Below are 19,858 nucleotides of genomic sequence, written 5' to 3'. Positions count from 1 at the left end.
ATGTTAAAAATGAAGAGGAAACAATCATTGTCATGTCTGTCACATCATAGATATATCCAGCCATTAATTTCTCTCATAACTGCACCTTAAAATCCTAGACCACTTTGTAGCTCGTGTATGTTTGAGTCAACTTCATCGATAGCAGTGAGAAGGTTTGTCCCCTGTTCTATTCATACAAGACCCTGCGTAAGCATGTGCACCTTCCTAATAAGCACGGTGCATTTCACGATTCTCAAGAACTTGGCTATGATGTCTACATGGAAACCAGCCAACACACAGTAGCATGATGAATATTTAACCTGCAAATGAATGCATCTTAGAGCATGGCATGACTATTCAACATGCTGTCCTTACCTTGCTGTAGAATTCTTTGCTTGTGCAGGATGAGTGAAGCAGGTAAGCCCTCAAAGAAGAAAGCACTTGCTTCAGCAATGAGTGCACATGCAAGGCCTTAAGCGGCTCACTCTCCGTGAGACAGGGAAGCCTTGCCTCCAGGCAACCATGCCGCAGCACAAGTTGAACTCTGAGGCACAAAAGAAAAACAGAGAAGGCATCAAGCGAACACAATAAATATAATAACAGAGGCCCCTTAAGACACTGACCTCATGCCCATGGCTTCAGCCTGTGAGGACTGCACTGGCTGAAGTGCCAGCCTTGACAAGAGATCGGGAAAGTGGCAAATGTCCAAAGGCAGATCCTCTGGCAGTAGTGGTGCATCTATTTGGAAATAAATGCAAGAAATGCAGTTGCTCCTCAGTTAAATGAAGCTGCATGAGTGGCCAGCAAACATTGTTGAATAGAAACTTTTCTTAAATACAGGGGCTGTATTATGAATTAATCCGTTTCGGTGGACATTGATAAGTAAGAGAGTTTAACATCCCTCCAACAAGAAAAACACTGAACTGCACATCACGTTATGCAATAGTGGAAGTGTTTTCAAAAGTGATCAACATAGAATACAGTCCCAGGAGCTCAGATTAAGTGATGAGATTTAGTCTACATTCATTTAAATCCCTACTAACACAGTGTAAAGAAACTTTTTTTTAAGTACACATTTTGTAGAAATATGGACAACAATGTAAGAGAAATGCATAAGATCATTTTGGGTAGCCATGCAAGCTTAGGATGCAAGCCGCACGTGAAGCTGACTAATTTTTTTGCACCAGAGCACTCATGAGATGACTACTCTGTTAACTGTACTGCTATCAATTAGTGCTCATCTATGCTCTAGTATTTTCTGAACACTGCAACTCTTGTCAAGGTATAGGAAAAACTAGTGTACCACGTAATGTCTCTACAATAAAAAGCTCTGAACTGGCACATAATTTGTCATATCTGGCAGCATGGCATGCTTAATGCTGTGACTGAGTGCACTCCGATAAGCGTGCTGAATTTGTCAACTACACTCAAACCTCGATATAACGAACACGGATATAACGAATTATGAGTTATAACGAAGTAAATGAAAAATATTCTTGTCATAGCTACAGTGTTAAAAATAATCGTTTATAACGAATTTTCGGATATAACGAAGTTATTTTTGTGGCAGATGTGACTTTGTTATAATGAGGTTTGAGTGTACTCCTATGCCTCACATGGGCAGCTGACAGATCATAGCTGCAGTGGCAGATCATAGATGATGATTTAAACTTCTTATTAATGCGGCAGCTACCTGCAAAAGAGCACAAGCCAGCCTTGCCATGTGCGTGTGCTCTCAGCAGCGACAGTTGTGGCAGTTGTGTGCATAGGTGGCCTGTGCTCATTATCTTGCATGTAATGTGTGGTGGGCACAAAGGTCAGGCAAGGCTGGTAGCTACGTGTGCACTCTTCCCATGGGCCTAGTGTAAGCGGTCAAGTTATCTCGAAGCTTCACTGATATGTTGATGCACAATGCCCCATGTTGCACCTTTTTCCTGAAGGCAGCCCGTAGGTGTGATAAATTTTGTTCAAGATTTTGTTCAAGTTGGGGCATTCTTTTAGAAATTGAATTTTCGAGAGTTTTCCCCGATTCAAATGCATACAATCTTGCCAGTACCAACCATGCAGTTCAAGTTATGCATCAATTCAATTTAAGAGATTTTGGATTATCAAGATTCTGATGTATGAGCTCAGAAATCTTTCTCACATGACATAAAGGCAGAAACATGTTCCAACATTTAGCTCTGACTTTTTTGCTATTCATGCATCTGTAAGAACACAGGAAATTGATAGACCAAACCAAAGTTTACAGGAAAGGGTTACCCTCTATCGTATTTGCATTCACAGTGGTGGAACAGTCATTTGACCTTTTGGCACAGATCTTGGCACAAGCAAAAGTGATTTGGTGCAGAAATAAGCCCATTTAGCACAGTGTCAAATGCACATATATATACATGATGTGGCCTCAATCTTCACAGTTCCATGGAGCCACAAGCAACAAGACCAAGGCCGAACGGTGGAACCTCTACCAGCAAGAACTGGAACAAAACCATGAAAACAGCAAGTGGAGGATGGATGGCCACCATTATGGCAGGTAGATTAATCTTCACAATAACGATGATGATGATAGCACACTCTAAGTTTAGGTCGTGATTTCACTAGAGAGACAGCTTTCAAACTTCCTTGGCACAGGTTTAATACAGGCTTAGTAAAATGGCACATTGGAGCAGGATGGCACAAAGGAATGCTCTTGGCACAATTGGGCATAATCGGTGTGGCTGTGCCACCATTGCATTCATTTCTAATGCAGGTAAATTTGTGACCTGTGGCGATGGATGAAAGAAGTCCAGTAGGTGACTCAAAGGCAGCTAGGGTGCGCAGCATTGGCTCCACATGTTGCTCAATTATGCACAGTTGCTGCTGAGACCCTAGGGCGTCACTCAGCTGTTGTAACCACTGCAAGCGCTGGCTCCAGTCACCGCGACTTGTTCGCTCCAACAGCAGCAGGCATGCTGTGTCCACCATTTTCTCAGGTTCCATCTGCAGCTGCAGTGGCAAGGGCAGCACCTCCCTGTAAGGAACACAAGTCAGATTCATTCCCTGCTGACAATTTTTGCCATTCAGAAGCTTTTACTAGTTCAATTACATTTACAAGTTTACAGCCACGGTTCCACTTTTTTTCTCTCTCTTTTTTTTAAAGATTCTGCACTGTAGCCTGACTGCTGGTACATCAGTTTGACATCACAGACTTCAAAGTACTTTCTCAATCTGGGCCGTTCTGACGCAGTAAAAGTTTTAAAAGCTTACTGGTTAAACCTTTGGCAGAGTACAGTTTAATCTTCATCAATAAAGAATCAACTATGCCCGAGCAGCTGCTAATATATATTCAGGACTGTCCTTTGTTCTTGCATCCTTTATGGCTCATGAAGCCTCCTTCACAGTAAGAGTGATTGCAAAGGTTTAATTTACTAATATTGCTGTGCTTATCATTCTCTTTAGTGCCCTTTGTAAAGTACTTCAGATTGGCAAAGAATGAAACAAACTATAAAAGAAAAAAATCCCTGCAAGTCTGCATCGCGGCCTACAGAGTGGATAAGTATTAAGATGTATGGTACCTTGGAAGATCGGAGGCAGATGCCAGAACTGCACACAATGGTAAACTGTCTCTCCAAATTTCAGCGACAGTGCTGTGACGTTCAAGGCACCACAGGGGCTGTGATGCCACCAAGGAGAGAAGCAGCTGCTGCTCTGAGGGAAACCCATGGCTGTCCCACGGTATGCTGAGCAGGGACTTGCAGGCCGCCTGCATTGAAAGCATGGATGTGCCAAAGCAGAGAGGTGGGAGGCCTTTTCAAAATAGCTATATGCTTAATAACATGCTTGTCCTGGAGTCCTGGATCTTGCCTGCAAAATCCTACTCACTCTTCCCAAGTGCATATTGGTGCGCAGAATAAAAATATTACATTGTCTGCAGCTAGAAGATGTAGGTACAAGTCACAAAACCAGCAGCATGGCTTCCCAAATACACATCCTCATTCATAGCTGTGAAAAATTCAACACAGGCTCATTAGGCTCCTTGTTGTTCACTGTTATATACAAGGAAGAACACCTTGTGATCGTGCCCCTTCTGTTCGTTCCAACCATGGCAGACACAGGCACTATTAAGCCACCAGGGCAAAACATTGTGGTACCATGAAAAATTATTGTGTATTCATATCAATTATGCATGCTGCTGGCATATGCCGCGAGCACATGTTCTGTTGGTAGAACAAGTATATAATGGCATACTTTAACCCTTTGAGGGTCGGATTTCTTCGCTAAATCCAGTCCAAAAATGTGTAATTTTTTTATTGCTGAAAAAAATTCTTTAGACGATTCTATTAACGAAAAAAATTGTCTAAACTTTTTTTCCATGACCGTAAAGTGACAAAAAAATCATTTTTGTTGTTACATACACATGGTTTATTCGTAGTAAAATCAAGTAAAATCCTAAAAAAACCTTTAACAGTTTTTTATAAATAAAAATTATGCATTGTATTAAACATAGCTCACAGAAATCCAATGAATCAGATTCTGATTCGGCACTTGGGGAATAGTCCGCATCGGAAGAATCGCTGCTTGATTCCCCAGCAGCAGAGCAACCGGCGCGCGCTTCCATAGCGTAAGCGAACTGTGTCAGTGAGCGCACATAAGAAAACTCTATGGTTGTGCGTCCATCGGGAAAGCAAAACGAGTGAAAATTTACAGTAATCCTTCATCTTATCGCCAACAAGACGTAGTTAGTTTTTCCGAGACCCCAAAATAGGAAACGCAATCACGGCGGCGTCGTTTGTGTAATTTAGCGCCGCACCGAAACAGATGTAATCGCGCCCCGGGGAGCAATAAACGAGAGAGCAACAAGCAGTAACCCTTTGATAGATTAGAAACCAAACAGCCATCATCTTTGCGGGCGCAAGAAGCGAAAACCACCCCAAGGACGAAACCGAAACCAGCCGAACCGCGTGCGCGCGTTCTGATGCGCAACTGAAAACCGCCACGCCGCTTTGGAAAGCAAAAAAAAAAAAAAAAAAAAAAAAAAAAAACGAGAGATATCGGCGCATGGAGGTGCATCGGCGCACTAAAAAAATTCCATGTATTCCCGAAGCGTGGCAGCACATGCCAAGCAAGAGAAATGATCGAAGAAGGCGCGCGTTTGAAACCAACCACTCCACGGGCACGCTCGGTTGCGCAAGCGATAGCCGGCGCGCCGTTTTGCGAAGCATAAAAAAAGCAACAACGGAGAGACATCGGCGCATGAAAAAAATTCCACGTATTCCCGAAATGTGGCAGCACATGCAAAGCAAGAGAAATGATCGAAAAAGGCGTGCACTTTAAACCAGCTGCACCGCGAACGCGCTCGGATGGGCAAGCGATAGCCGGCACGCCGTTTTGGGAAGCAAAAAAAAAATACAACGGAGTGACATCGGCGCACGAAAAAAATTCCACGTATTCCCGAAGTGTGGCAGCACACGCCAAGCAAGTGAAAGGATCAAAAAAGGCCCGCGTTTTAAAAATAAACGCTATGCTGTACATGTACGACGAAAACTCTTTGGTGCCAGGAAGCTTCTGCCGTACATGTACAGCGAAAACCCTCAAGGGGTTAAACTTCAATAAAACCAGGGTGTATTTCGCACTTTGAAAATTTTCTCAGTAATTCAGCGCAATAATTGTGAGACAACTTAGTTCTCAATACATTCTTCCAAGGCAAAACACTGTAATGTGTCCTTTCTAACTACATTCACTTCTGCATGACACATTAGGTACATGCTGTAATATGTTTTGCCATCCAATGCCCTAGTCAGGCTGCTTAGCCCAGCCCAGTTTCAATACTGCCATAATATAGCTATTTTTGAAACAAAGAACCCAAAGTGCAACAAGGAAAGTATTTCCCCAAAAGACAGTTAAAAAGGCACAAAGGAATGCGAGTCTCATTCAGTATGTTGTTCAGTACTATACCAAAGTACTAACTAGTGACCGTCCTGTGCTAGCTGAAATGTTTCACTTCCCAATCATCTTCATTTAATTAACAATTTTTAAATGTTGTGAAGAAGCCAGCTACACATTGCACTCATTGCCTACATTTGCAATGTACAATAGTTCAATCAAGTATGCTCGATCACACTGCCTTGACCAAACACAACTCCTAGTTAGCGTCCTCTTAAGTATGCACCTGAGCCTCTTCTGTGTCCCATGTGGCCTGGTAGGTCTGTGCCAAACTGGACAGCACAGCATCCTGAGGGAGCAAGCCAGTCTCCAATCGTTGGACACACAGTGCTGCCGCTTTCCGCAGGGTAGCCAAAGAGACTTTGCTACTGTGCACTGAAAGAAATGTCAGATTTCGCATATATATATATATATATATATATATTAGAAAGGAACGTCTGGCTCACAATGGGCATTGTGAAGAAGTACTAGCTCTTATTACTACTACAGAAAATGCATAGCCAACTCAGTGCTGCTACATGTACAATTCACTCAGAACTACCAATAGCAGACATGTTTTGGGCTCCACAAGGCAGCGAGCTGCCATGTGCATTGTAAGGAAAGAAATAAAAAGCAAGAAAGCATAATGGCATTAAGTAAAGAAAAGAAATGCAAAATAAAACAAATAGAAATTGAGTTTTACAAGCACAGGCCTCTTCACCAATTCCAAACTTAGAAATGAGTTCTCTCTTACCAGATGTTTTTGCCAGTGCTGCGTGAGATTCAAGAAATGGCCCACTGGCCTGAGGAAGCGCTAGCCTCGCTGAAGCCAAGATACTGTGGCCGTCCCACAGGTCAAAACAGCCATTGTTATCCTGTAATCATGCAAAAAAAAAAAAGCCAATGAACGAAATATATTCATGTTACACTGAAAACCAGGTAAGAAGATGTATTTTAAGGGCTCGTTTTTCTTTGTTAGACAATATTAATAAGAACTAACAGACAATAATGCCAAGGAAAGTATAGGAGATGTTATTTGTAATAATTGGATATAAATGTGAAGAGAGTAAAGTGGACGAAAAGATAACTTGCCGCCGATAGGGACCGAACCTGCGACCTTCGAATAATACGTCCGATGCTCTACCACTGAGCTACGGCGGCGGTCATCCCCCCGTCCACTTTATAAGGTATATATGTTCATTTAAACCCAGGAGTGTTAGTCAGCGCCGATCGCAGCCATGGCAGCGAGTGTGGTACACTCTTTTTTCTGCCTTTTTGGCGTCACGTGGCACGTGATCTTTACGAGCTGGCAGCTGACCAATAACCCCTCGCATACCACCTGAAGGCATCAAGTCTGCCAGAACGAGACCCTTGCTATGAATGCAGGAAAGAAGATGTATTTTAAGTAGAGGTGTGCAAATATTCGAAATTTCGAATATTTTTCGAATAGTGTTTGCTATTCGATTCGATTCGCACTGAAATTTTACTATTCGAACTATTCGAACTTCCCAAAGACAAATGCAGTCAACGTCCGGTTGAAAGTGACCCCTTCAGATTTTCAATATGCTTCACCTCGTTACACTCTCGTATTGCAGCAAAGCTGCCTTTCAAGCTCCGTTACGGTCGAACTTAGCCAAGAGACGAAGTCCAGTTGAAAGTGGTCCCTAGATTTTTCAATATGCTTCACCTCATCACACCCCCGTATTGCGGCAAAGCTGCCTTTCAAGCTCCGTTACGGTCGAACTTAGGCAAGAGACAGTCAACGTCCGATTGGAAGTGGTCCCTAGATTTTCAATATGCTTCACCTCCTCACACCGCCGTATTGCGGCAAAGCTGCCTTTCAAGGTCCGTTACGGTCGAACTTGGCCAAGAGACAGTCAACGTCCGTTTGGAAGTGGTCCCTAGAGTTTCAGTATGCTTCACCTCATCACACCCCCGTATTGCGGCAAAGCTGCCTTTGAAGCTCCGCTACGGTCGCAAATGTATTAACTCAAGTAAACGCCGATTCCAACATGAAGGTGAAATATGTGGCAGAGTTGGGGGCTCAATTAATGCTGTTTTGGACTTGAAATTTGGGCAAGAAGTTCGAAAAATAGGACGCCGAAGCTTTTTAGCATCCAAAAATTCAGATGCTCTTAGATATCAAAGTCTACGAGGCAGATTTGGAACTCCGGACTTGAAGGGAGCACACTCTTGTCTGCCACAATCAGTTGGGCTTCCACAGAAGTTGAAAGAGGAGGAGAGGCTGAGGAAATGGCATCTCTGCCTACCACGTGTAAAGTGTTGTCGTCAACACTTTGGTTGCACCAAATCATGTACATAAATACAATTCGGCCTCTACATTGCCTCACTCTTGATAAGAAAGACAACTATGAAATATGACCCTACCAGCGCTTCATCAACCTAGCGAAAAGAAACACTTTCATGTTGCTATCTCACAAGAACATACTTAGGGATTCTCTGCAACTTTTTCTGTAATTTCACTTCGAATTATTCGAAAAAAGTTTGAGAAATATTGGAAAATTATTCGAAATTATTCGATTCGATTCGCACTCAATCTTTATTATTCGAATTCGCTTCGCACCCAAAATTTTGCTATTCGCACAGCTCTAATTTTAAGGGCTCGTTTCTCTTTGTTAGACACAATATTAATGAGAACTAACAGACAATATTGCCAAGGAAAGTATAGGAGATGTTATTTGTCAGGTGTTCTACGATGAAGAACTTGGGTTCAAGGTTCCTCAATAAACAACTTTGTGACCATTGACACCTGGGCAAAAACCTAACTGCTATCTACAAAGCTCAGATATTTATGTTGTTTCTTGTCATATCCTTTGACACTACACATGGGCAAAGTGCACTACACGCAGCATGCTAAGCAGCAGGCAAGTGAATCGATTAACTAGATAGAAAGACATCTGTAGAGAGGAGGGTGTACACATTAGATGGCCTGTGCCGCCTCATAAGTGTAGAAAATAAGCATGAGTAGGCTGGTGTGAATATAACTTTCTTAGTTTAAAAGAAAGTTGAAGCAAATGGCAATTAGTGCCGAATAGTTTCGAAGCAAATTCAAATTGCAGCACAGTGCAAGTTATCAGCAGTAAAATACATTACGATTTAAAGCTGGCTTTACTTAGCCCATATAACACACTTCTAAACTTTAAAAAAAAATCAATTATGGTGCAGGTAATATGCACTTAACCTTCCAGCGTGGCTTTGTGGCATAGGTAGTTTCAAGGCATAGCGGATGCACGCTGCAGTGAAACCACCTTTCCAGGCAGTTTGCATCCGGTGAAACACATCAGTTGGTTTGTTTAAAATACAGTAGGATCTCATTAAATGGAACCTGAAGGAACCAGGAAAACGTGTTCCGTTTACTGAGAGATGAACAGGGGTGGAGAATCCAAGTATGAAACCAATCATAGTAGAGGCATTTGTTCCGTTTAAGCAGCAGTTCCGTTTAGGAGATTTCTATTTACTGAGAGTCTACTGTATTTTGAAATTTTGAAAATGTGATGTTTGTGTCAAAGCGAATTCAAGTACTGTAACATTCGTTTGAATATTCGAAGTGACAGAACGAACATTCATTATCCGTAACACAGTGCCAATACCTGCACACAAATTATGTGTTCATGTGGCCTTGGTCAGTATTATTATAAGTGGATAAAGACAGTTTGATACATTTTATCTCCATCAAAGCATCTTAGTGTTTCTGATCTCAATCTTGTTCAGCACTCGTACTTATACAAATTATTCAGGGAGGTCACATAATATTGGCATTTGCTGAATATATCTGTATCTTTTAATAATACCGTAAAATCCCGAGCAAGCACCCCCACCGGAGCAAGCGCCCCCCTCCCTTTTTCCAGAGATTTGAAATATGCGCCATTGACCAAGCAAGTGCCCCCCTTCCCGCCATTTTTCTTTGTTTCATTCACTCTTTTTATTTACCCGATGAGGTGAATAAAAACAGTGAATGCATGCGTGTTCAATAAAGCATTTCGTTAGAAGCACGGGTGCGCTTTCTTTATACTGAGCGGCTTTTCTGCCGCCATCTTGAGCTTTGATCCATGACCGAGCAAGCGACCCCCCCTCCAAATCTTGTCAGATTATCTTTCACCATAGGGGGGGTGCTTGCTCGGGATTTTACGGTAGTAATAATTGCTGTGGTTTTATGTGCTAAATCACAATATGATTATGAGGCACACGATAGTGGAGAGCTCCGAAAATTACAATCACCGAGGGTTCTTTAACATGCACTGACATTGCACAGTACACGAGCCTCAAGCATTTCGCCTCTATCAAAATGCGACCGCCTAGCTGGGACTGAAACCGTGTCTTGTGGGTCCACAGCCCAGCATTGTAACCACTGCGGCACCACGGCGGCATCTCTGTCCCTTTCGACCACTGATTAAAATGCTAAGTTAAGAAAAAGCATTCATGAATGATCATAAGCAGAACAGCACACTTGTTGCAAGTTACTTTACCTCTCCTGGCACAAAGATCTCCACAACTCGGTTCCTCATTGCCCTTGAAATCTCTCCATTCTTCGGATCCATGGTCATAATAAGCCTGAAATGACAAACACAAGAGGAGGATTTGAACACAGAAGGATGGCTAGGCTCCTTTAACACCTGTTTACAATAGAACTGCACACAGAGAAGTAAGCCAGCAGAAGGATGACACCACAATGTCGCAGTCCAACATCACAAAACAACTGAAACGCTTCAACGTCTTTTTAAAGATGCTGGCATTCGCGATGGATAATAATTTGACCACATCGTGCGTGTGTCTCGTACTTGTGTGCCCCAGATTGCTGACTTAATTACGACAACTTTTGGAGAATGACTTTTACTCGTTGAACACATCCTTTTTATCTTTTTTTTACACACTATCAACCAAGTGATAAGCGGTAGCACTTGCAAGAAAACGGTGACAACAAAGTCTCTGTTCCTTTTTATCAAAAAGAAGAAGAGCAGAAATTAGACCAAGTTATCAAAAACAAATTCTGTGAGTTGCTGCCCATACAACAACTAATAAAAAGCATTATGGTCTCCTCATGACTGTATTCACCATAATCAGGACATCTACCTAGCCTCTTACTCCTCCCACTACACGCATGCTGCGCAAAAGTAAAAAAAATCAATAAAAGGTGCCGCCTAATGAAGTAGAATGGAGGAGACATATGAACTCTTCTGGCAGGAACCGAGAGCTCTGGTCAGAGGAGTAGAAGTAGCTTTTCACTTTTGGCCTTGGTTTGCATTTCTTGTTACTTATTTTAAGGATTCTTCCAGACCAGACTAGCCTCTGTCAAAATATCAACTTCACTATGCAAGACAGTTACTGAAGTGTTCAAGCGTGAAATATACACAAGTTTGCAGCAGAAGTATCTTTCAAGGGTAAAGAAAAGCAATGTGGAAAAGCCCACCTGAAGTTTGGATGTGGTTTGATGATACGAAGTGCTTCACCAACAACACCCTGCTCGGTCAGAGGAAGCACACCACCTGGTTCCAGCAGGCCATTTAGTCGGTCAAGCACAGACGCCCTGCATTTCAGTCAGAGTTGTAGATGTGAAGAACACAAATCAACTTGTTAAACTTCATTATCACAAATTAAAGTGAGCAATGCAATAAACACAATAATCGCGAGTTGGAACTTGAAAAATGTTCCAATATAGAAAACAATTAGTTGAATCCACTCCTAACAATAGTACTGGTTTTAACAATACAATGGATATAACAATGAGCACTGTGAACTACTGCATGTTTTTATAGTCAAATAAATCACTTACTACCGCGTCACCATGCTGCATGCACAAATTACAATATAACAATTAAATCAAGCTAGTGAGTGCCTGCATGGAAAGGATAAGAAAAGGAAAAAATGTGAGCCACAACACCCAGCTGCAAGCCATGTGTGCCGTGCATTCATAGAGCATGGTGCTTTAAAGGGGCCCTGCACCCTCAATTACGCACGTTGTTTCTATTGGCCGTTTGCTTTCTATGGGCCTTGATGACTGCAGTGGCACCAACGAAAGCGGTGAGAACGAAGCGTTTGATATTTTAATTTGCTTCCGAAATGGGTTTCCGCGCCGATTGCAGCGTCGTACAACGACAATTTCTGTTACAGGAAGTGAGGCAGCGTGCGTGACTTATGCTGTTCGTTTTCAATGGTGGGAAATAAATAATATATAGTACACGCTTGCGACACACTGAGTATGTGGAATTTACTCATTTTAATGTGTTTAATGCTCGTTACAGCTGCGAAAAGGACACCAATTTGTGCATCGATTTTAACTTATCAGAAACTGCGACACAGATGGCGCTGCCGAACGGCCTACTCAAGGCGCAGCCGGCGCAGCCTTCATCAATACACTGTGCTTTGCATTTCTGCCTTAAACAGATTTTCCATATACTCGAGGTGTCTAGGTGTGTTTACGTGTCAGCATACATTGATACAGTCATCTGCTAACTTGTGCGGCACAGAAGCCGTCAAAAGGAGCGGCGGCCGCTTGCGACTAGAAGGCCACCATGTGCTGCTGGGTTCCGGTATGGCAAAATGTAAGTCGCGTTTTGATTGGAAGCAGACAAAACTCCAGTGACACGTCACTGGGTGAGTGAAATACGAAAGGGTACGCCAATTTCTGTCGTCTGCTTTTATTTTGAATTTGTAAGTCCAATAACTTCCGTTTCCGTGGGTCTTTTTCCGTGGGTCTATCTCCAAAATTCTTTTTGCATTCATCTCAGGACGATACAAGGAACGCGTTCCGATGTAAAAATCGGAGGGTAAGATATGGGTGCAGGGCCCCTTTAACAACAGCGCAAAAGATGAAACCAAGGAAGAAAAGACACAAGCGATGTTGTACTCGCAACTAAGTTTAGTGGAAGAAAGATCTAGCTTTTAAAGTCAGATAACAAGCATATGCGCATGCTTATTGTCAAGAACACTGGTAAGTAAATAAAAGCATAAAAAAACCTTGTCTCATACACGCACGTGAAAGAAATGCCGACGTTATCCCTGATTAAGCAGGCCTACCTCTTTACTAGACTAGGCTACAGAAGGCTGACAAACACAACTGCTTCCTTTTCTCGAAATGTGAAAGGCTTCCACCACTTCTCTAGTACAGGCATCTTTATGAACAAACACAATACCCATATCAACAAAGAATGGTGTACAGCCACATTCAGAGCAGTGTTTTGCCAGGTTACTTCACTTCTTTGGTAAAGAATTTGGTGCTCAAGCAGTCTCACATTAGCACACCTGCCTGTGTGTCCTATATACATGCAGTGACAAGACAAAGGGATATGGTATACTACTGCCACAATGTTCATATATACTGCCACAATCTTCATGAACAAGCTAGCCCACCAAAGAACCCCTGTGTGCGCTAGACTTTTAACAAGTTCGAAAGTATGTCTAAGTGCTCCTTAAGCTATAAGTGACAGACATATCACAGAAGCTTTCCCATTTGTGGACTGGTGGATGTATGGATAAATATTTAAAGATGGGAAGAACTTTTTAGAGCATTTCAATGAACAGGGACATAAATGCTCCTTGCAAGATGTGCACTGATCTTCATTAGCTCAAGCGCTTAGAAGTGAACGTACATGAACTGGGATACTCACGCACATAGGTTGACATTCTTCAGCATGAGCCAGTGACCCTGTAGCAGGCTCTTCACCAACACGCTGTCTTGCCACTCAAAGCACCCACTGACAGCACCAGGTAGAGTGGCGGCCTTTTCAAGTTGCTCAAGCTCTCTCAACGTAGACTTCCAGCCTGAAATGGAATGGAGAAGCTTCATGTTGTTGCAGCATGCCTCACCCTCCCTTTCAGCACCAGAACCAGGAGCAATGCCTGTTACAAGCAACCAGTTAAATGTGCGAGAAGCTCTAAGACGTAGCTGGCGACTCCATAAGATTAAGTACCCCTGAAGAGAATCTCCAAAGAACAATGACTTTTAACTAGAGGTGCGCGAATATTCGAAATTTCGAATAGTGTTTGCTATTCGATTCGATTCGCACTGAAATTTTACTATTCGAACTTCCCAAAAACAAGTACAGTCAATGTCCGATTGAAAGTGACCCCTTCAAATTTTCAATATGCTTCACCTCATCACACCCGGGTAATGCGGCAAAGCTGCCTTTAAAGCTCCTTTACGGTCGAACTTTGCCAAGAGACAGTCAACGTCCAATTGAAAGTGGTCCCTAGATTTTCAATATGCTTCACCTCATCACACCCCGGTATTGCGGCATAGCTGCCTTTCAAGCTCCGTTACGGTCAAACTTAGCCACATCAGTTGGGCTTCCACAGAAGTTGAAAGAGGAGGAGAGGCCGAGGAAATGGCTTCTTTGCCTATCACGTGTAAAGTGTTGTCGGCAACACTTTGGTTGCACCAAATCATGTACATAAGTACAATTCGGCCTCTACATTGCCTCATTCTTGATAAGACAACTATGAAACACCACCCCGCCAGTGCTTCATCAACCTAGCGAAAAGAAACACTTTCATGTTGCTATCTCATAAGAATATGCTTAGGAATCCTCTCTAACTTTTTTTCTGCAATTTCGCTTCGAAGTATTCGAAAAATATTCAAGAAATATTCGAGAAATATTAGAAAAATATTCGATTCGATTCGCACTCACACTTCAATATTCGAATTCGCTACGCACCCAAAATTTTGCTATTCGCACAGCTCTACTTTTAACCACTCAAATGGCATGCTCCAATAACAGAAAGCTCTGAAGGTTTCTGGTAAGCACAGCCAACAATTGCAGCTTTACCGCTGGCGGGCTTCTATCGCGCAAAAGGTCCACAAGGGGGGGGGGGGAATGGCCGGCTGCGTGGCTTCTGCACTTTACTTGGATGGGCGCAGTTGCACCGGCTTTGTCTTGACAGGGATCAGCTGATAGCTCATACCTTTTCATTAAAATATTGTCATGTGGTTGTGACAGTGAAGCAAGCAGAACTCCAGCAGATAAGGATGAAACACTTTATTGGACGCACTTATGTCCAGAATGAAAAGAAGTGACAAACTCAGCGCAACGACAGCCTCAAGCACAATCGTCGGCTGTCGGTAATAAAAAATTGATCAGCAGCGAAATGCTTCCGCTTTTATACATGCATCACAATACATTCTAGTGTTATTACTGATGCTCGCGTGCGATTTGGAAGGTACTCAAACATATGCGTCAAGCATGCAATGTTTATAGAACAGTCGGCGTCAATGGCGAAGCAATATGCAAGTTGAAGCACAGCTTGTGCCAAGTAACAAAGCATGTCACAACACAGTGAAAAAGGCGGCCCCCATGAAATAAAAAAAAGTAAGTACGTGTCAGTATCCTAGTTTACTAAGTCTAGCACACAATCAAAAGTCAGGAAATGAGCACTCACCTCTACACTCAAGTACAGTGCCAAGAACATGGCGAAGGTGCTTTAGGCACTTCAGTACATCATCAGGTTGTGCCACGTCAGTTGGCATAATCTGATTCAGCTGATGCCGCAGCTTCAACAGTTCCTCTATGCCACCATCCATCAGCCCTTCAGATGCCCGTTTGAGGAGCTCATCTAACTGCCTGTCCGCAGATGAAAGTAGGTGTTTGAGCTTCTTCAGCAGGTCCACCTGCACGGAAAGTGAGAAGTCTGCAATTAGCACTCCTGAAAACACTGACAACTTCAAGGGTGCACATACTTTTCATCACTGACGGAAGGACGTAAGAGTGCAAGAAAAGAATAGCCTAGGTAACAATTCCAATGTGCCATTGCAAACTTGAGAAATCATGTGAAAACTTGCTCATACCTCATCAACTGCACCCTACTTACACATGTTTACACATGCAAATAAGTATCATTCATTCCCCACAAAAGGTGCCACCCTCTATCCATGCTCACTTCAGATGCACAAATATTGAGTTTTACAGTGTGTTCCTTGCCCATGTGGGCACAAATTAAATGTTCCTAGTACTGGTGCCAAAAATCCTGGGCTGGCTGAGAGGCCAGACATGCACAGTTTGCTACTACAAAGCTTGTTTGTTAAGGAGACTGCCATAGAGAATGTATTTAGTGCAGAGATTTATTTATAAACTAAAACAACAAGGTACAATGATTTCGATAAGCAGACAAAAATACCAAGCAAGCTATGAAGGCAGAAGAAAGAAAAAAAAATGAGCTGTCTGCATAAAGATGTTCTAGTGTCAAGATTTATCAAACCAAGCTCTATGACAAATAATACATTTGAAAGTGGCCTTACATTCCCAATGAGCTCTAAGAAGTGGAACATTTATGCTTGGATGACTGAAGACTTCGAAATAAAGAACACTAGATGCTTTTTACATCATAAGTTTCACTACCACACTTGCTCGTGAGAGCATGATTGTGTGCTACCCCGCCCCCCCACTCACACTCTCCAGCCAATAGGGAGTGGCAGCGGAGGATGGCTTTCAAGAGTGGCAAGACACTACAGATATGGAAGAAAATGGTGATGATCGAGTTAGGCCGATATTTGCACTGCATTTGCATTGGGAGATGGGAAGCTATTTGAATGGTGGAAGATGCACCCCAAAAACGTTCCCAAGATTGTCTTCAGTTGCCCAAGATATTCTTTGTACAGTAGCCACAAGAGGAACGAATAAAAGAAATTTCAGTACAACTGGATGCATTTTTCAGTCATAGATGCACCTAAAGGCAGAGTCATTAACAAATCTTTTGTTCGAAAATAAAAAGTGAAAAAAAAAAAAACAAAGCATAAAAAATTTATTCACTCAGTGAACCTCGTAGGCAGTATTTGGTGTTATGTCATGTACTTCAATGCATTTTTTATACGTGGGTCATTTTACAGCAGAAGAACTCCTCAAACTTATTGGTAATAATAATAATAATAATAATAATAATAATAATAATAATAATAATAATAATAATAATAATAATAATAATTGTTGGGGTTTTATGTCCCAAAACCACAATGTGATTATGAGAGATGCCGTAGTGGAGGGCTCTGGAAATTTCCACCACCTGGGATTCTTTAACATGTACCTAAACCTAAGCACACGGGCCTTTATCATTTAGCCTCCATCGAAAAGTGGCTGCTGCGGCCGGGATTTGAACCCACGACCTTTGGGTCAGCGGTCAAGCACAAAAACTTATTGGGTGGAACCAAAGTATGTATATCAGTGAAAGGTGACTGAAACTAAAAGTAATATAGTAATGTCCAGATGACAAATAATATGGTAATCAAAAAGTAAAAAATAAGGAATAAATAAACAGAAACTTTGACACATTTTGCCATTTTATCCTGTACAGCTGTTCATGGGATACAACTGAACCCAACCTATATAAAAAGTAGAGCTGTGCGAATAGCAAAATTCTGGGTGCGAAGCGAATTCGAATATTGAAGTGTGAGTGCGAATTGAATAGAATATTTTTCGAATACTTCGAAGTGAAATTGCAGAAAAAAAATGTTAGAGAGGATTCCTAAGCATATTCTTAGGAGATAGCAACATGAAAGTGTTTCTTTTGACTAGGTTGATTAAGCACTGGCGGGGTAGTGTTTCATAGTCGTCTTATCAAGAATGAGGCAATGTAGAGGCCGAATTCTATTTATATACATGATTTGGCGCAACTAAAGTGTTGCCGACAACACTTCCCACGTGATAGGCAAAGATGCCATTTCCTCAGCCTCTCCTCCTCTCCCAACTTCTGTGGAAACCCAACTGATGTGGCGGACAAGGGTGTGCTCCCTTCAAGTCCGGAGTTCCAAATCTGCCTCGTAGACGTCGATATATAAGATCATCTGAAATTTTGGATGCTAAAAAGCTTCGGCTTCCAATTTTTCTGACTTCCTGCCCAAATTTCAGGTCCAAAACAACATTAATTGAGCTCCCACCTCTGCCAAGTCTTTCATCTCCATGTTGGAACCAGCGTTTTCTTGAGTTAATACATGTGCGACCGTAGCAGAGCGTGAAAAGCAGCTTTGCCGCAATACGGGGGTGTGATGAGGTGAGGCATATTGAAAATCTAGGGATCCCTTCCAATCGGACGTTGACTGTGTCTTGGCAAAGTTCGACCGTAACGGAGCTTGAAAGGCAGCTTTGCCGCAATGCCGGGGTGTGATGTGGTAGGGACCACTTCCAATCAGACGTTGACTGTCTTGGCAAGTTCGACCGTAACGAAGCTTGAAAGGCAGCTTTGGCGCAATGCCGGGGTGTGATGAGGTGAAGCACATTGAAAATCTAGGGAACACTTCCAATCGGACGTTGGCTGTGTCTTGGCAAAGTTCGACCGTAACGGAGCTTGAAAGGCAGCTTTGCCATAATACGGGAGTGCAATAAGGTGAAGCATATTAAAGACCTGAAGGGGGCACTTTCAGTCGGACGTTGACTGTATTTGTTCTTGGGAAGTTCGAATAGTTCGAATAGTAAAACTGCAGTGCGAATCGAATCGAATAGCAAACACTATTCGAAAAATATTCGAAATTTCGAATATTCGCACACCCCTAATAAAAAGCCAAGAAAGACACTGTAAGTTGGAACACTAAAGCTATTCAAATACAAAGGGAATCCTTTTGTTTTATGTATTGATTTGGCATAGATAATCATAACTCAAAACAATTTGCAACCTAATACATGCCTGTGAACATTTCTTTCTCTGACAAAAAAGGTGCAGCCAACTTTGCAATAACAGCAGAAAATAAAAAGGAGAAGAATTTTGCGGACGATCGCCATTAAAACTATTCTTCAAAAAGAAAAAAAAATCGCAAATAAACAAGCGTGGGGAAGCCTATAGACCGCTCATATATCCCCTTCAAGGAAGCTTTGCTGAAATACACCTGTGACGAACAGGAATGCAAGCTTTACAGGAGTAAACCCGAGCAGCGTTTTTCTTGCCGAAGGAGATTTCGTACAAGCGCCGAATCGGCTCAAACGGAAACACTCCCATGGCTCTCGCGAAGTACAGACGCAGACAGCGGCAGAAGCGCGGCGCTCCCATAATACTCGGCTAAGCGCTCCATTTAGGAGCATTTACAAACTCGGCTCAGAGTTCGCGCGTTTCCTATCGAGCTCCGGCAAGATTTATGCGATCGGAACGCGCATTACGCATAGCGAGTCCCGCCTAAGGCACCGACAACACGCGCGTCCTCAAACGGCGGAAAAATAAAGTTGCAACGGTGCATGCGACGGTGCGAGAAAGAAGGGGGCTGCGGCGGGATGAAGCCATCACTTGCGACACATTCCTCGATAACGCTTGCCGCAACCGCCGCCAGGGGCCCTCCATCCCGCGCTTCCTTATTCCCCCCCTTCCCCAGCGACCCGCGCAGGGAGATGGCTGCTGCGAGGATCGGAGCGGCGTGACCAGCGTGGCGTCGGGCAACGGGAGCTCGGCGTGCTCGGGCCCGTGGGCCGGGCCCTGGGCGGGCGGCGCAGCGGCCGAAGCGGCGCTGCTCCTGGCACTCGCCGCCCTCGGCATGGGCACCAACTGCTTGCTCATGGGACAGGTGGCCGCCCGTCGACGCGGCTGGGCACAGGGCCTACTCTTCCACCAGGGCCTCGTCGACTGCACGCGCGCCGGTCTACTACTGCCGCTAGGCCTAGCCCTTCTTCTGTGCCAACGGGCGCCGCCGCGGTGCCCCGTGCTCGAGTCGGCCTTCCTGCTGCTCGTCACCGTCTCCACGGTGAACCTGCTCACGTGGGTGCTCAGTGACGGCGGCCCGGACTCGCCGCAGTGCCTCGCGCTCGCGCTCTTCCTCGTGTGGTTCGCGTCGGTCACCGTCCAGCTGGGACCGACCTTTCTGGCCGGTGCCCGCGCCGCGCACCTCTGCCCCGTGCAGCCGGGACCGCACTACGTGCTCGGCCTGCTCTGGGTGGGCGTCAACGCGCTTTGCGTGCTCCTCACCGCCATGCACCTGCGGAGGCTGCACCGGGACCTGTGCCGCTCCAAGGTGGAGGCCGCGCGCGTCGCCTCGCTCGTCACCGCGATGATGGTC

General features: G+C 43.7%; 1 protein-coding gene and 1 non-coding gene across 2 annotated transcripts in view; both read right to left on the bottom strand.

Moving 5' to 3' along the window:
- Positions 1-19,858, bottom strand: part of LOC119396912 (midasin) — a 153,804-nt gene that overhangs the window by 68,361 nt on the left and 65,585 nt on the right. Inside the window, exons 30-39 of the mRNA XM_037664292.2 lie at positions 15,274-15,502; positions 13,506-13,659; positions 11,309-11,425; positions 10,368-10,452; positions 6,635-6,755; positions 6,128-6,276; positions 3,534-3,721; positions 2,742-2,989; positions 603-717; positions 355-523 (exon numbers count right to left, since the gene is read on the bottom strand). Of these exons, the coding sequence (XP_037520220.1) occupies positions 355-523; positions 603-717; positions 2,742-2,989; positions 3,534-3,721; positions 6,128-6,276; positions 6,635-6,755; positions 10,368-10,452; positions 11,309-11,425; positions 13,506-13,659; positions 15,274-15,502 (1,575 nt within the window). The remainder of the gene's footprint in view (positions 1-354; positions 524-602; positions 718-2,741; positions 2,990-3,533; positions 3,722-6,127; positions 6,277-6,634; positions 6,756-10,367; positions 10,453-11,308; positions 11,426-13,505; positions 13,660-15,273; positions 15,503-19,858) is intronic.
- Positions 6,970-7,041, bottom strand: Trnai-uau (transfer RNA isoleucine (anticodon UAU)). The gene has a single exon. It is a non-coding gene; the product is annotated as a tRNA-Ile (tRNA).

The sequence above is a fragment of the Rhipicephalus sanguineus genome, chromosome 6 (assembly GCF_013339695.2).
Source record: "Rhipicephalus sanguineus isolate Rsan-2018 chromosome 6, BIME_Rsan_1.4, whole genome shotgun sequence".
In the NCBI taxonomy this organism is placed as follows: domain Eukaryota; kingdom Metazoa; phylum Arthropoda; class Arachnida; order Ixodida; family Ixodidae; genus Rhipicephalus; species Rhipicephalus sanguineus.
The sequence above is the reverse complement of the archived record's forward strand: the minus strand, read 5'-3'. Positions and strand labels throughout refer to the sequence as shown.